Raw genomic sequence first — 18,500 nt, 5'->3', positions numbered from 1 at the left:
AGTACATTATAGCAGCACGGTATCTCCATTGTAAGTCACAATAAAAGCTAAGGCATTAAAACTCTCCCATACTGGGAGATTCCAATCAAGAGATCAATGCCTTGGCCACAAAAAATTCCCCCCAGGGCCCTGACAAAGGGTCAATCATTCCCACACAACAAAATGGGATTTTCAGACCACGCATTAGTGTGGATGCATCTAAAAAGATTCCCAACAGTGGAGCTCTGGGAAGACCACAATATGTGGAAGCCAGCTCAGGGATGTACTCACCAACCAGAACCAGGTCTTATCTAAAGACTTTAAAATACATATGATGAGATGACAGATGCTGGTTTGGTCCCAGCTGCTTTGCAGCCATATTGCCAGACCATAGCCATAAAACCTCCCTGGAAGTACAGCAAATATCCAATTAAGTTGACTCAGGCAGCTGTTTGGAGGCTGGGCTCTTCTGGCAAAGCTATAAAAGCAAAAAGCAATCATCACCTCAGACCTCCACTTAATCAGTGGCAGGAGAGAATGAAAATGTAACTCCGTATAGAGGGCAGATGAATGACTCATTGTGATAAACTGGAAATAGTCACAAGGCTTTTCAAGGGTTTATTTGAGCTGCTTCATTTAAAAACCCAACAATTCAACTTCTGGCTACCTGTCTCCACAAATGTGCTCATTAACAACACAAGAACCTCACCCGTGGTGGTTGAAAAAGAAACCAAAAGGTCAGTGTTTGCAGCACAGGGAGGCTGTGCCACAGGATCTCAGGACTGGCTGCAGCTTCAGGAGCCATCCAAGAAAGTAACAGAGAGGTGAAGTGGCAAAGTTCATCAAGAGAGTGACAAAATGTACTCAAACCCTAAAATTCATCAGTTACACTAATAACTTGTAATACTAAAAGGCCAAGTGATAAATGTGAGACTAAATACAATATGGAAAATCACACGTGTGAGGAAAAACACAGCTAAAAACCCCAAGGAACTGTGATTGTATGAAGCTAAGGATTTTAAACTATTACTCCTCAACAATTATAACACAATCAAAGGGACAGCAATCTGAAAATAAATTAGAAACATTACCTGTTTCTCATAAGAATGAAACAAACAAATATTTTGACACTAAATTTCTGTCAGCCCCTCCATATTCTGAGTACTTACATTTAGCATTCTTTGGAATGGGTTAAAATGAACTAAAAGAGTTGCAAAAAGAGCCAAGATAAAGCATGGAATGAGTTTTGGACTATAAGAGATCAGACTCTCCCTATCTCCTTCTCAGAAAAAAAAGAAACTGAGACAAGAAGACATTTGCAAATCAATTCTCCCCATGAGAGGTACAGGAGAGATGTTTTCATATAGTGTCTTGCAAGGAGATGGGGAGAGAAGAAAAGAGAAAAATCAGTAAAACTCCAAGGTAGCACATTTCAAATGAAGCAAGTGACTTTATTCCACACAGTACGTGTTTATGTTACGATGTTTTTATGCTGTAATGTACAGATGGATTCACAATGGGTTTAGAAAGATGCACAAAAGGTGTGGCCACCAATACCCAGACACAGCCTCCAGGAGAGTGAGTCACTCCAGCCTGACTGAAGGAAGCCAACACCTTACACAAAGAGGAAGATGATGTCCAGGGCTAAACATCTGACCAACACAGTCAGCATTGGAGGGGTACATCTAGTCCAGTCTAGAATGGCAAATATTCAGAGCACAGAGAATAACAATGGAAAAACCTATGTGTAACCAGTTTTCTTTTTATTTTAATTGTGAAAATGGCATAATTCACTTCAGACAGGAACTATTCCCAGAACACTGGGAAGAGTAGAATTTACTTCCATCGAAGAAACTTTAAAGCATAATACATAATTCATTATAAAGGTACAATAAACTGAGTATTATCTGTGGCAACCAACAGTGAGTGGGAGAAAGCTGACTAATACATCTAGCTGGCAGCACAGTACAAGGGCCACGTGAAAGGTCAGCTCAAATCTGTCTGTGGGGGCTGAAAAACCTTGGCAAACCCAAGCACCCCCCAGGAGTGTTACTTGATCCCTGCTATTAAGACGCAAGTTCGTTTTCACCCATTTGGATGATGGCCTCTCCATCCCAGTTAGTAAACTGGGAGTTTTGGGAACAATGAGTGAGGGAAAAAAGGAGCTTTTAGAAGATTTTCATTAGGTATGGTCAGACTTTTTAGTTTTGACTGCAATTCTGCCCAAGAACAGCTAAATCCAGTTAGAGTCAAAGCAAATTTGGAAATCTGTGTAAAAGTATTTTCTTTGTGAGGATTTTAAACTAGGGAGCCCCAAAGGGTTCAGAAAAATACCCTTGGGGGGTAAATCTGCCACTTCCACAGAATTTCAACCTGCAGCACAACTGTGTCACCTCCAGATCTTTTTCAATAGCTGACCAGCCTGTAGAGCAGCTCTTTTATCAACATATTGCCCGATGTTTAATAACTTCAGCCCTTCTGGAATGATAAAAATAATGTTTTCTTCTCAACAAACAAGCTTTAGGGGGAATTTATTACTCATCATGCAAATAGAATCAACAGTGCCTCTAATCTTACTGCGACATCATGCACGTGTTTGTAATCCAAATAGAGACAGGTGGACTGAAATACAAACTTTTCAAAGGAAAGAAGGCTCAACAAAGTTTATAGAAATGCTGGAAGCCTTTTTACTTATGCCTTTCCTTTTTACATTACCTAAAGAGAGCAAAGGTAACAGTTTGCAAGATTTCCAGACACAACAAGCTGTAATGGGAAGGGTGGAAATCAGGAAATGTGGGTCAACTATAATCACTTTGGTTATCTTTATCTTTTGTGACCCTGCAAAGAAAGTTGTTGGTTTCAATCCGAATTTTTCTAAGTAGGAAGGTTGGACATGATGATCTTAGGGGTCTTTTCCAAACTAAGCCATTCAGTGATTTTAGGGAGAGTCACAAGAGTCTTCAGCTGCCCATTCTGGCAGAGGGCAAGTGACAATCTAAACCTTACAGTCAATTTTCAGGGAAGAAAAATGAGGAATGTTATCTCTTCTTAGTAAAGTGTAAGGAAACACCAAGACAGCTTGAGGCTGGAAGAAAGTTTAAACACCCTGACATAAACAGTCAAAATAGACAAATCCACACCGTTTTTGACAAACTATAGTTTCAGGAGAGGTAGGGCAGAGGTGGTAGTGCAAAATATATTTTAAGAAATAGGGACAGAAGTGAAGGCAAGGAGGAAGCAGAAGCAACTTCTGCTTCCTCCATTCCAGTGGTCAGCAGGGAGCTGAACTGCCAGCCCATGCTTGAGCACTTCCAGGCTTAAGGATACATCTTGTTCAAGTAGTCTTTGTGGACATGTAGAACATTACAGAAACAAAATTTAGCTGTGAAATATATGCACAACAGGTTCCCCCTGATATAGCCTGGACAAGGCAAATTTATCAAACTGATGTTCATGTCACCAAAATTCAAGCATTATTCAAAGACAAGGTTGGGGAAAAGCACATTTTAAATGCCAAATTTCATCTTTAAAAGTGTTCACAGTCCTTGGGTGCCACTTTCTCCTCATCTTCTTCCTTGCATTTGGTTCTTTTCCCTTCTGCAACTGTAGGATGCGCTTTGAGTCCCTGTTTCCCTCCCCACTAATCAAATTTCCTTGATTAGTTGTGCCCCCAGAAGTAGTAAAGATTAGAGCACAAAACTTGAACTGCACAGGAGCTCAGGGAAATACCTCTTGAGCAAAAGTGGAAGATTTTCCAGAGGTACTCACAAAAGGTACACACTTCTTCAGCTGAAAATCCTACTTATTCTAAAATAAATCCACTTAGACCAGGAATCTAAGCACAGTTCTTTCCAAACAGACCATAATCTATTGTTAACAGCAGCAAGTAAAAAACAGATCAAATGGTTAAGTATCGTTTTCATACTTATGCTAAAGAAGTATAGGTAACAAAAAAAACCCTAAAAATTTTACTGTACATCAGGACTTAAAATGGAAAAACTCAAGCTCAGCAAGAGTTGCAAGAATTTAAAATTTTGTGCCAATTTCTCACAAACCAGAGGGCTGACTAGCTCATACTACAAGTCTTCAGTACTAGCAGAGCTGCTATGATTAGTGGAACCTGCTGTCTCATACATAACTCATGAAGAATTCCCCCCTTTCCTCCCAAGGGAAACAATTTTGCATAACAGCAGCACTACCCACACCCCCTTCCCCCACGTAAACCTGTAGAGTTTTAGTACAAGTTAGAGCAAGAAGTAGGTTGGCTCCATGGAGAAAGCATGAATTCCAGAGACAAATTATTTAAATAAGAGGTTTTAGAGACTAACAGTGTAATTACAGTTCAGCTGAAGAGAGAAAAAAAAAGCTTTCTGCTCTTCTCTGCATGAGGTCCAGCTGCAGTGGAGCCAACAGGCAGCTCCCAACACTGCGTGCAGGCTGACACGAACTCATGCAAACCAGTAAATCCAGCAGGTACAAACAGAATAATTCTACTCTGTTGAGTATTCTCCTATATTTTATTTATAAAGGGCAGTAACATTTGAACATCACCATTCTAAATTAATTACTCCACAGAGGCTGACAATCTACTTCTAGACAGAAATAGCTGTTCCTAGATTTTGCCTTATTCCAGTCACTGTTCTGATCTGCCACCACAGGATCAAAACCCAACTGATTTCATGAGTCCCCAATACCAGGACTATTTGCTTTTCACAACCTCAAACAGTTGGAGACAAAAGAATCCAGGATCAGGTACAGAAATTCAAGTGAGCAGTCGCTGCCGAAGGGGATAAAAAGCCTCTTAAGCTCTTCAATACATTTAAAACATTTTAAAAACTGGGTTCTAGTTAGTATCTATAGAAAAACATCATTCTTTTCTTAAAGAGAGACATACAGGCTGAGGAAAATTATGAACACAACCATTTAAAATGCAAATTTCAGATGCATCTAGTCACTAATCAGGAAGTATTGTAGAGTAGCATCTGAGATTCAGGAATATAATAAATACCCTAAAAATAATTTTCATGAGCAGTTTTGTAGACTGTCAGTTCACTTTTTGCTCCATTAGAGCTCAGCTGTACAACTCCGTGTGTTTAGCACATGTCATCATGAAAAAACACATTTTTAAGTTTGTTAAACCAATTCTCACTTGAGTTGTCAGATGGTGGCACCAATCATGCATACAAGCCATGGGAACAAGTTCAGGCTCCACCACAGACATTCTGCTTCACAACGTTTTCTGTTCCATTTGAACACCTACTCCTAGGAGGTGTTACAAGATGTCTTCAAAGCTGAAGGCATGTGCCACTCACACAGTGCTTTAAATACTCAGCAACAGGGCAGGAGCCTCAAAGTGACAAACAAGGACAAGCCCCAGGCTTGACAGATTTAAATGGACAATGCTGCTGGTCTGTCTAAGAAGATTTGGCTATTTGAGGGAAAGAAACAACTTTATCCAGCATCTCCTGATGTAGAAAATGAAAACAAACCCAGCCCACCACAAAAGTAATCAAAAGTATTCTCCTATCCTATTGGCTCTCCTCAAGGGCCAAAGCATCCAAAGGCCGCATTTATTTCCAAGTGTATATTGATTATTCCAGTCACTGGTGCTTGCCCAGCCTGGGAGATAACTGCCACTGTAGGATCAGCAAAGGAAATGAAAGAGCAAGAACAGCTGGGGGATAAAGCTGCAGATAAGAATTGTGTATCAAACTGCTGCAGTATCAGCCTCCTGATCTACCTTCAAATGCGGAACACACACAAGTCACCTACTCATCTGCATTTTAAATCTAACACAATTTTCAGAGAAAACTGGAAATGACAGAGATCAAAGAGATCCTAGCAAAATGCTAAATGAAGCAAGGAAAAAATAAAACACTTGGACCTAGTGCCTCTTTTCATCAGTGCCCCAGTGAAACAGATAGCTACACAAATGCTCCATTTCTAAGGCTGTAAGACTGGGCAGGGAAAGAACAAATGCATTCACTTGGTCACTTTCCTATGTAAATATTCTATTCCCAAGTCACAGCTTCATCTCCGTGGCTAGGACCCATCACACTAGCACTGAGAAAAGTAAGGGCAGGGGGAAGAAGGGAAATAAGGCTTATCCTCTGCTACACTGGGTTAATTAAGAGTAGCTGCTCAGACATCAACTAACAGCATTCATCCAGACTCCTGTGTGAGTTTTGTAATTCACATCGAATCCCACAGTGGAGCTATCAATTAGCCCAGCCACCTCGAGGTCAACTTGGCTGTAGCTAAAGAAGATCCAGTCTCTTCTCTTGACCACACGATGCAGACAAACCCATGGACCCAACAGACACCTCAGGTCTCATTGCTGCAACAAACCTCTGCTCTCACACCTGGAAAGGACATTCTGCAATTCAGACCAGAAGAAAGGTGATGCCACAGAGCAACACAGGAAAAACTCAGAACTCATCTTCACTAGGTCCTGTCTGCTATAGAATCCTTTGCTGATGTGAATGGCTTTAAATGTGCTTTTCTGGTGGAGCTGGGGGATGTGTGTAGGTGTGTTGGCTGGATTTATAAAGTTGTTTGTTGTTATGGTTCTAAAATTAGCTTTGATTCTTCAAACCTTTTAACATGCATATAAATAGAATTATTAAAAATTTAGCAAAGGTTTTAATTTAGGAATAAAGAGCAAGTATGGAAATCTGCCATCTTCAGTACAATAGCTTATAATACAACACTTCTGTCTCACACCAGTTGTGAAAATGTCCAAAAATTATCTTTAGTAGTTCTTCTAGTTTAGTTTTGTACTGTAAAATTAATCAAGTTTGGTAAATTAAAGCCCCTTTTTGCTCAATTTGAGATGATAAGATTTGGTCCAGTATTGTTAGGGCACTAATGCCTAATTTTTTTACGTTTTCATAGAATAGGATTAGTTTAGCCCAGTACCTTTTTTCCCCATGAAGTTCAGGCTTTAGTATTTGATTTATAGTATGTAGCCCCTGGCAATTTTAAAGCACAAGGGATTTTATCAAGGGGTCATACAGTTCACTCCTTGTTAAGCTGAGCTCTACACAGAAAAACTGGATTTCTTATCTTCCCTTGCTTAGTTGAATCTTATTAATTGTAGAGAGAAATCAGAGAAGTCTGAATATCACTACAAACAATTAATTAGCAGGGCTCTACACACAAACTGGAAATCTAAGAATACACTCCCAATCCTTAATACATGCCACTAAAAATCATAATCCTTTTCTTCCCTCAAGCTGCAATCAAGTTTTTGCCATTTTAATTTGAAACAGTAAATTAAATAAAAGTTAGTTCATTAACACCCAGGAGGTCCAAGAATAACAATGTTATTGATCTGAAATTCTCAATACCTCATCACAATAATTAACACAACAGAAATGTCACCTGATTGAAGAGGAGAGGCAGCATTTTTGTATTGGCAGTAAATAAAAACAAAAGCACATCAAATTTGTTGAAGTTTGACAAGCAGGTTGAACAAAGCAGATAAATAATTTATCAAGCCAAAATGTGATTTGCTGCTATGCCTGTGCTAACACTTGTCTGTCATGCCTGGCATATCACAAGCTGGACCTTCCAGAGGGGCTGTAACAGCTCCTCCATTAAACTGGCAAAGGCAGCTGAGCTTCAAATTAGCACCTTCTCCCTGGTTACCACAGAATGCAACATGTGCTAAGGCAGTGTCACAAAATCAGCTGAGCTGACCACTAGCTATAGTCAGTGTTTGTTCAACATTCAGAACTCCTACAACCTTCAGGTAGCTCACAGAGCTCATCTTTCTCTGCTTTCAGGGACAAGTTTAAATAATCATCATAAAAACCTTCTAAGTAAAAATAAAGATCCCATATTTAAGGTGGAGTGTGTTTATTCCTTGCGTGCAAAGACCACTTTACACCTTCAGACTGGAATACTCCATAATTATGTCTCCTGCACAAAAATACCTTCAGCAACACAAACTTTGTCTAAGCAGGTCCAAGCTCTTCTACAAATACAGAACACACACTTTGTTAAGATCAGCTATTTCTTTCCCACACACTTCATCCTGATGGCTACAGAAGTTGGTTAATGGAACATAACCCACTGTCATATTACTTTCATACATAAGAGGAACAGTATTGGAGAAGTCTGCACTCAAACCAGGTCTTGAACACTTCAGCAGATCTGAAGGATGCAGCCCCTTATAGCAGCATCTCTTTTTGACACAGATCTCCAACAGCCAGGCTGCCAAATCAACTACATTTCAGGTAATCGCACTTGGTTTTATGTCTCTGTAGTGTTCTGACAGTTTTGCCATCTTAGACTGCAATATAGATCATATATTGATGGCAATTATCATCTTAATTCAAGGCCACCAGCCAGAGAACATGACCTAAGCACCTCTACAAATCAACCACCACACACAGCAGAGCTGCCACTCACAGCTAAGTCACAGAATAAAGGAGCTTGGAAGGGCCTCTGGAAGACACCCAATTCACCCTCCTGCTCAAAGCAGTCTAATTAGATTAGAGTGCTCAGGGACTTGCCTGGGTAGCTCCAAGGATTCCACAACTTTTCTGGGCAACTAATTCTAATATTTGACCTATTTCACTACAAAGCACATAGTGCTTGCAATTTGGCTGAATCATTAATTCAGAAAATTGTTTCTCACACATTAAAATAATCAAGACCACATGGAGTCCATCCCATTACAACAAATAGGAAAATATGGAGGAGTGTGTAAAGAAGGGAGAGGAAAGATCAGTGTGAAGATAGCTTCACTCAAACCAGGAAAAATAATGGCACATCTTTTCATCAAGCCTTGAATTTCTGTTCTCTAGGACAGACCCCACAACACAACAGCCAATGCAGGTGAAGTCACAGAGGAGGGGAAAGAGCAGTAGGGAGACAGTGCTCCCTTCATTTATCATCTTCCTGCCTCTATTTGAAACTGTTCCACTCTATCCTGCTACAGAAAAATGGTTTTCATGCAGGAACTGAAAATGCCACCTCAGCATCAACTGTTAGCAAACACTCAATTCTCTTAAGGGCTGACAAAGAAAACAAGTGTGGTGACAAACACTCATGTGGACAGAACCTGTGGTGACTGTCAAGAACCATGATCAGAATGGGAAAAGTAATCTTGACTTTGCCGAACCAAACTGTGAAGTGATCAAAATCCTGTCAAGGAAATCTTTTAGCACATAAGGAAGCTGGTTTGTATGTCACATAAAAGCAAAAACCTCAAAATTCAAGATTATAACCTTCTACTTGACACACCACCTGGATAATTTGAGCCATAAAAACAATCTCTAAGCACCCCTGAATAAATTATGATGATATCTACTGGAAACAGTAGATTCCCTTCTTCAGAAAAACACTTTCCAGCTAGCCCCAACCCTATGACAGAAGGAGAAAGAGGAAACAGAGCAGTAGTTTATAATTTAAAAACAAAACAACTTTAACATACAAGATATTAATATGTTTAGTGCTCCTGCGTCAACCACACAAAAAGTTCTCAGAGCACCGTGGCAATAACTTCACGCTTGTGATTAGATTTAGGAGGAGTAGAGAAATTACAACGAGATGACAAAAAAGGGTGATTTTTCTTCTCTTTTCTCCCCCTGGTTCCTGCCAAACCATCAGCACATATTAATACACTTTAGGTCTGGGTATTTGGCACTTAGCACGAAGGCAAATAGTTTTGGGGGACATAAAACCTGAATAACAAATACTGAGACTAAATTCAACTCATCCCAACTTCAATATATACAAGAAAAAGAAAATAAATAAGGGTGAAGACTGTAAAGGCATCAGGACAACTGTAAACTGTTCTAAGTGAAAAAACAGTAAATCAAGATTTCAAGTAGGAATCCCTCAGGCAGGAATCCTTCAGCTTCCTTATTTTACTTTTTTAAGTAACAAGACAGGCCACCTTCACCCCTCCCAGAAGGACCCCAGTCACCAACAAGTTCCTATGAAGCAACAGGAAAAGCATGAAGCTAGAGAGCTGCAACACTGTCAGAAGGAAGCAGCAATCTTGCCTTTCTTTGGAAAAGGTTCAGCAAGTAGTATTTAGAGTATGTGAAGTTTAGAGAAAGCTGTCAGTGAGCATCTCCTGAGAGGCAGTACCACACACTGCTACTAGACAGAAGGGTAGGGGACCCACTGTCCTGCCAGGGTTACAGAAACCATAGGAGCAGCTTTTACCACCTAATGCCCACAAGCAAAAAAAAAAAAGAAAAAAGAGGCCAAGCACTTTTCCTCTTCACTCAGCTGTTTTACAATTGCAAGCCAAAGGTCAACTATCTTCACTCACTTTTGGAAACCAGCCACAAGATTACTAACAACCAGCTTAATGGCTCCAGTTCAAGTGCTATTCAATCAGGTCCTAAATCTGTGGGTAGGCAGCAGTAATGGCACATGACATCACAGGCAAGTTATCTGCTGAGGTCAGAGCAGCCAGACTGGGCATCTCTGCCTTCTCTCCACACAGGGAGAAGCATGGACTTCCAAGGAATGGGAATTAAGCTATTAAGAGATTTTCTTCTTGTGTTGTGTGGCACATTTTTCTACAAATCAATGCTCTGCCATCCTCTAACAGGCAGCCCTGTTCTCTGGAGCACATCACCACAGGTGTCTCACTGTTAAAAGGCTTCATCATACATGAAGTAACACATGGCCCTCAGCAAGGGACACTGAAGGATGCAGTGCATTCAACATGTTACAAGTCTATTCCTCTTCCCAACTCTTTTGAGGACAGGAGGATTGACCTGGTTAATGAGAGACATCACATGGGGCACATGACTGGGATACCCCTAAGATTTCTTAGTCATGAGCAGAGCTCTAACAAACAGATCTGGCATTTTGGGTGGAAATTAATTTCCACAACTTCAAACATATTTGAAGTGAAACAGATTTTTCAAAGCAACAAAGTTTGTCAGTATGGGTAAACTGGAACAGTGTTTGGTTTTATTTGTCTGAAATTCGCCAGCTTTACACAGTGAATCTCAGCACACTGCACAGAACTCAGCTCAACTATGTGCTGAAGGATTCCTGAAAGCCCCGATGCTTCCACTGACTTCAGTGATAATCTTGAGCGATTTACCACTTCTGTGGTTCAGTTTATGCATCAATAAGGTAAACATGTAAAATTTGTGAGCATTTTCATATGAATATGAGCTGAAAAGTAAGTAAATGCAGATTGAATAACTGAACTGTGCATAAATGCTTTGAGGAAGTGTTCAGCCTAGGTTTTGGGTAAAGTAGGAGAATCCTGTGTATTCTAGGAAAAATATAATTATTAATGTATACATATATTTATATAACAGCATACATATACTTTTATTTTTGTGCCAAAATTTGTATCTATGGGATGACATCAAGTAGCCAGGACTCAAGAACATCTTACTACCAGCCACTCTTCATAGATGCAAGACTTTTAACACAAACTAAACTTCAAAAATGCTAAAAAAAATGTATTTTTCCTTTAGTTCTTAGAGAACATATTTTTAAACAAGTGAAATTTTTATTATCTTTTTTAATCTACTTAAACAAATTTCTACCCCAAACTAAATGAAAATAGCTGAGAATACACTTTACAATAAACTATATTTCATTAAACTTCATTTATCCTTCCTGTTCAGCATTTTCTAAAAGCTGACTTCAGCTATGCTATACTTCAAATACACTGTAAAAGTTGAGGGCAGCTAGTAGTAACCCGAAAGAGAAGAACACAGCTCAGGTTTAAAACAAAAACAAGGTCATCACAAAAGGTTTCCAAAATTCTAACAGTCTCACACATTTAAAAATAGCACTAGGAAATATCCTGGTAATTTACATACACAGTGGCACTGAGGTGTACAGGTCTAACAGGAGTTTTTAGGCCAATTATGGGGCAGGGTCATGTAGGACATACACAGATGCAACCATTTTATAAGTTAAAATCTCAAAGCATGATATGCTTTAGCAACCTTTATCTGTTTATTGCCTCACACTTTTAACAACGCCACAGTTGAAATATCAGCTATAAAAGATACATAGTAGGTTTACACATAAAGGTTCTTTTTTCTAGCTTATTTTAAAGCAGTAGTTAAAATCAAGCTCTTTCCTGGTGAAAAATGTTGAGCAGATGAGTAATCCCACTGAGGTCTGCAGGACTTGATTTGTCAGCATACACACAGTTACAGCCTTACATCTGTAGGAAAAGCACCTCTCAAAACTGCTTCTACTCCAAGCATTTTAGAAAAAAAACAGCTTAAAGTACCTTAGCACCAAATATACCACATTAGGAAGGTAAAGGCCACCCTTATGGAGAAATAGTGACTGTGAATTAATTCCATTAAAGCATTCTGCAATATGGCTCTTATTACTTGAAAGTAACAAAGCTTTGAGCTACACTTCACCGAGGCCAAATCACTGAGGATTTTTGTATTTTACACCCCCACAAAATAAAATTTTAGGCTTGTTCTATGTATCCAGTTTTATTACAGTTGTAGAAACTCAACCGTTTTTTCAAATTCCTGTAATATAGGCAAGATGAAGTCTAAAAAGCCTTTGATATACTGAAAGAACTATAGACTAAAATTCCTTTAACGCACTCCAACATTCACTTACATCTGCACAGATCCATTATATATTCAGCCACAAGCTTATCACTTCAGTTCATCACAACTGAAGATAAAACTCAGCTTCAATATTTGACAGCCTGATGCTAAAAGATTATGTACTGAGAAATAATCCAATCACTGTTCTTTGATATTAGAATCCTTGGCAGGAGGCAAAGAAAAGCAATACCAAATTGATCTTGATTACTTCATGGGGCTTCCTCTCATAATCTCTACACTGAATTCCCCTTTATCTTGTACTTCTGCTTATTTGCTGCCGTGTCTATGACTAAATTTTCAAATATTCCAATCTCAGAAGAGATAATTGAGAGACATTAGGATGCATGCTTAATACTGAAACAAAACAGCCTCTCCTGTTCTAAGAGGTGACTGGGATTTAGAAGATCCTGAGGCTCCGTGTTGAAAGGAGACAGCATTCTCTGGGGACCTAAAAGAGGGTCAGGTCAGATGGACAGGAAGAGACTCAGAGAGAAACTGAACAGCCCAGCGCTAAATAGGGAACTCCCGAGCCCGAGCCCAGCACTTACCTTAAGGATATCCCCCCGTTTGAAGCTCAGCTCGTCATCCGCGGTGGCTTTGAAGTCGTACTTGGCGATGGCTTCCATGCTGGGGCTGCCGCGCCCGGCAGTGCGGGCGGTGGGCAGGAAGCGCTCCCCGAAGCCTCCGCTCCTCCCGCGGCGGCGGCTCCCGGCTCCGTGCGAGGCGCCGGCCCCGTCTCTCACATACAGGGAGGCCGGGGGACGATCCGCCCTAGGGGAGGGGGAGGAGGAGGAAGAGACGGGCCATTAGGGGAAGTGGCACGGATCGATGGCCGGGGCCGCGCCCAGCGCCGCTCCCTCCGCCCGGCGCGGCGCGGCCGCCGCTTCCTCCCGCCGCCGCTCGCCCGGGCCCGGCTCGCCCGAGTGACGCGTCCCGCGGCCAATGACCGCCCCGGCGCTCCCGGGGGCGGGAGCGGCACCGCCACCGGCCCGCCGGGAGCCGCTGCCGCTCCGAGCCCCGGGGCTCGCAGCGTCCCGCGGCGGAGCCCTCCCCGCTCCCGCCTCTCCCGGGGATCTCTCCCTCTCCTCGCAGCGGTAATTACAGCGATGTAACGGCGGGAGGACGTGGCCAGCCGGCCCCCCGGGGGCCCGGGAGGAGAGCCCTCGGCACCACGGGGCCGGCACAGCCCGTGGTAGGCGAGGGGATGCGCTCCGCTCCCCACCGGCTGCCCTGGGAAAGACCCGTCTGGAGATGCCCGCACCGATGGGTCGTGTCCCGCCATTCATACAGCTCCCGGCGATTTAAATACAAGCTAGACAAAGCAGAGAGTGCTACTGGGTTTTTGGAATGGAAATGCCTATCAGAAAGTGTCTTCAAATAATCTCACACAGAAACAAAAGTTTGGGCTGACTCTAAGCGAAAGCAACCATCCTAAAATTCCAGTGCTTTGAGTAGCAGAACGCGTTAAAAAATCTTTGTAATTCAGTGTGACAATCAGTGAGTTCGTGTCTCTTACGGGCTCAGAGAAGACATTAAATCAAACCGAGCAAGTCATAGATACACACCGAAACCACCTGAAAAGGCTTAAATCCTGCTCTCAGGTTTGAATGGGAACGATTTTTATTAACTCCAACTACACTTGATAGCACAGAAGCTAACTAATCAGAAAAATACACCAAAACACAAATACGACAGTCTGTAAGTTAAAACCCACCATGAATACCTCCTTGAAGAGCTAACAGAGAGCTGGCACTTGTCAGTGACAACTCAAGACCAAAGAGATCTGACAAACACTGGTGAACCCACGCACCTGCTAATTCAGGCTCTGGTTGTGGCCCAGAAAGAGCCCTGCTGCATGCAAAGGCAGCAGATGGCAACAGTAATTTCTCATTTCAGAGAAAAACCTGCCTTACATAAATGCAGTTCAGCAATTAACATGCTTATATTCCATGAGCCCCATGTTTGCCCAACCTTCAGTTCCCTGTAGAGAATAACGAAGCTCGAGGCAAACACTGGAGTTGAGATTCTATCACAGGAAGCTGGCAGAATCAAAGGAGGTATTTACAGGATTCACCTTGATCAAAAAAAGACTGGCTTAGTAGGGGTCCCCACATGGACAGAGCTTTAGGATTTCTCTCGTCTTCCTACACAGCACTACTGACAGGTCAGCAAGGGTGAAAACAGAGTCACTTGCCACAAAGATCCCAACAGAACTATCTCCCTGTGCTACCATAACTGATGGAAATCAATGTACTGGATCCAAGCTTTGACCAACACACATAATGAAATCCATGAAGTGGATCATCTTAACTACATTTTGGTAATTATGAAAGACTTAATTTTAGTCTCAAGGCTGATGAAAAACCTTATTTCTAATGTGAGTCTTCCACATCATACCAGCACACTCATCCAAACAGCAATTATTACTTCCCTTCACCAATAGTGTCTTCTCTTTGCTGCTTCTACTGTGTTGTGTTCACCATCTCCTCATCTTTCCAACCTGGCTTCTTGGGGTTTGTCAACTGATGGAACTGATAATTTTCTGCTATTATAGCACCATTATGGGCAACATGAATGACAATGTATGAAGCAATGGAAAATGCAAACTACTCAACGCTTGTTGTCTACCTGTCCTGTATTTTTCTTGATAAACATAATCTATTTCTAGTCCTTCTTAAATATTACTGGCAGCAACCTTTGAGTGTTTCTAACACCACCATGCCACATGTGGAAACACCTTCAGCCAAGGGAGCATAACTTGAAAACCCCAAATTCCAAACCTAAGAATGTAACATCAAGTTGCACAACGTAAAGTATACCCTAAAGGCTTGAGACACATTGAAAAAAACAAATGCTTCAACTTATAAATATTCCTTTTTTAGGGGCACACAAGTATTGCTACCCAGCACTGCACTACCAGCTAATAGTTAAGTTTTTTTAACTGAAGGTGTTAATACACAACTTTCTTAGAGAAACTGATGCAGCATTTCCAAGAACTATACTGGCATTTCCCTGAGCTTAGTAACAACACAATGTCGGGAAATTTTCCAGCACAATTCAAGATGAAAGAGATTCATCATGCAATACTCTTTAAACATGCATTAGTACTACTACCACCATCAGATATATTGTCAGCATACAAAGGAGTGATGTTTCCAGGTAACAATGTTAACAGCAGCTGCAGTGTGCAGCAAAACTTTAACTTTCCTGACTTTAGACAAAAGTGTAGCTGAAGTTTAGGCATTAAAGTTGTATCTGAAAGAGGGAAAAGCTTTGAAAATATTAAACCAAGATATTCACACAGCAAATATTAGGAAAGGTAAAGCCAAGGCATAATTCCCTTAAATTCTCTTAAGGAAGCATTTGCTGCTTACAATATTATTAAATAAGTTCTTACACACATTCAGCCATGCTGTTATTAAAACATGAGCAAGCCAACTGCGTGAGTGGGGAAAAAAGCACAGCTGTATCTGGTTCAGGCAGAGAGCAGTGCAACAGGACACGTTACTGCAGTGAACCCAGTCCACAGACTGCAAGTGGAGTAAGACTGGTATGAATGAATAACAGCCAATATATGAATACAATGATTACATGTTACAAAAATTTTCAGATGATCTTGCTAGAGAAATGACTAAGACTTCTCAAAATATCAGTGTTTCTCACCTTACTGTGACTTGGGTTAAGACTTCCTTTGCTCTTAAAAATACTGGGAGGGGTAAGAGGAAGAAAAGGCAGCAGATGCAGCCAACAGTAAATGCTCATTAGTAGTAGTGCTGCAGCTCAGGATGGAATAAAAGTAATTATAAATACAAACCTCCCTGTAGTGGCCAACAGGAAACAATTCTCATGCTCACTTCAACAGATATTTCAAAAAGCACACAGGCAAAGGTGAGCTTTTTTCATTACTCTTAGAAACAGCATGGTTTTTAAACAAAAGAGAGCTTTCTCATTGTTCTCTTTTCACTGTTTTACTGCTCTTCTGGAAAGTGATACAGGCAGGAATAGAACAACAGACAGTTTAGAAAAGCCAAAGAGAGGCAAGATAGATTCACTAGGAGATTTTGGAAAGAATCAGATCCTCAACTTCATCAACTGTTTTAGGACAAAACATTATTGAGGGTGTTGGAAAGAAAAATGTGTGCATACATCATCGGGAAGACATGCAGAAATGCAAGTGTCAGGCTCTAGACAAAAGAATAGAAAGTTAAAATTGTAAGGGCAGAACACTAATTCAAATTAACCAAATAAGGAAGTATAACATAATAAAGGAACAAAGTAAAATATAAATTAGATTATTAACATATAAACCCCAGAACATTCAGGATCACAATTATCCCCCTGATCTACCAGCTTAATGCGATTCAACTTCCTTCAGCACCAGACAACTCAAGATATTACTTACAAAACTAAGCTACAGTACAAAGCACAGAAAACTTCACCTCTGCCAGAATTTATTTACTGGCAGTTCTTTTTTTTTTTTTTTTTTTCTTATTTTAAACATTGTAAAACTGCTTTAAAAGTTACAAACTTAGCTGGTATGATGAAACACCCAAATATGGCATGACAATCAACCTAAGAGATGATAACAACTGAAAGGTCTTTTTGTGGCACAAATTCTAAATTTCCAAAGTTGGCACAGAAATGGATTACAAACAACACTGTGTTTGAAGATTGATTAACCATCTGTGGTCCTTCAGATTTTGTCCCTTGACCCCAGGCATTTAATAATTTTTGAAACAAAGAATTAACTTCCCTAAGCACTGTATCTGTGAATTGCTCTTGCAGTTACTAACTGTGCTACAGAATAGTTTTCACTGTAGGTTATAAAAGAGGTGTCTGAGTCAGATGTTGTGGGAGTTAACAAGGCTGCATCCTTGTCTTCTACAGATTATTTGAAACTATATTGGCAAGTCAAACCTTGTCCCACAAAACCAGCACTGGTTCTGAAGAAGGAGGTTCAGAAGAGAAGGAAGAGGCCAAGAGAAAAATGTCCTTCTCCGTCACAGAAACGCACGTTTGAAGCATGACCCCAAACGTGTTTGGAGACAGTGTAGCAGGGATGTTATCCTGCCTACAGGGTACTTGCAGCATTTTAACCTTTGGAAGCGGCCTTAAGTTACAGAACTCGTTTTGGGGAATACAAAAGGTAAGCCCCAAGAACCACGACCAGCCACACGCCGCAGCCCTAGAGCAGAGAGAAAAGCGACCCCCGCCCGGTGCTGCCCGTACGCGAGCCGGGAATCTCGCCGAGCAGATGACGCCTCTGGAGCCCAAAGCTCATTTCCACCACCCCCCCACCGGCAGAGCCCGCATCCTCTCCACCCCCCGCGACCCGGCCAGGCCCGGCGGGACACGGGGCCGGCGCCGAGGCGGAGCGCAGCGAGGAGAGCGGAGCACCGCGGGGCCCAGGCCGCGGCACCGGGGGCTCAGCGTGCGCCCTCCCCGCTCCCCGCCCCGGCACGGCCCCCGGCGGGCGGCGGCCCTGCACAGGCCCGGACTCACCGCGCAGCGCTGGGCGCTCCCGCCGCCTGCCCGGCCCCGCGCGGCCCGGCCCGGCCGCCGCTCCAGCGCCGCCTCAGCCGCCGCTCCGGCCCCGGCCCGGCCCCCCGCCCGCCGCGCCGCCGGTCCCGCCGCAGCTCTCGCGAGAGCCGCGCTGTCAGCGCCCTCCGCGGGAGCCTGCGCGCTCCCCGCCCCGCCGGCAGCGCGGGCACGCCTCGCGCGTGCGCAGCACCGGCCCGACCTGCCCTGCCCCGGCCGCGGGCGGGGACAGGCGGCGGCCGAGCGGCGCGGCGCGCACCGGCCGCCACGGGTACCTGAAAGGAGGGCGTAGCCAGGCGGGGCTCGGGCTTTTCCAGCCCACTAGCCATAGGACAAAAGCGCAGCGTGAAAGCTGCGCCAGGGGAGGTTCTGGTTGTATATCAGGAAGAATTTTTCCACCGAAAT

The 18,500-nt window shown here is 42.4% G+C and overlaps 1 protein-coding gene across 1 annotated transcript in view; it reads right to left on the bottom strand.

Moving 5' to 3' along the window:
• GRB2 (growth factor receptor bound protein 2) overlaps positions 1 to 18,103 on the bottom strand; it is a 50,510-nt gene extending 32,407 nt beyond the window's left edge. The window contains exons 1-2 of the mRNA XM_021554434.2: positions 18,060 to 18,103; positions 13,106 to 13,328 (exon numbers count right to left, since the gene is read on the bottom strand). Of these exons, the coding sequence (XP_021410109.1) occupies positions 13,106 to 13,183 (78 nt within the window). The 5' untranslated portion in view covers positions 13,184 to 13,328; positions 18,060 to 18,103. The remainder of the gene's footprint in view (positions 1 to 13,105; positions 13,329 to 18,059) is intronic.
• Positions 18,104 to 18,500: the final 397 nt, after the last annotated feature.

The sequence above is a fragment of the Lonchura striata genome, chromosome 19 (genome assembly GCF_046129695.1).
Source record: "Lonchura striata isolate bLonStr1 chromosome 19, bLonStr1.mat, whole genome shotgun sequence".
Lineage (NCBI taxonomy): Eukaryota > Metazoa > Chordata > Aves > Passeriformes > Estrildidae > Lonchura > Lonchura striata.
This window is presented reverse-complemented; position numbering and strand designations above follow the sequence as displayed.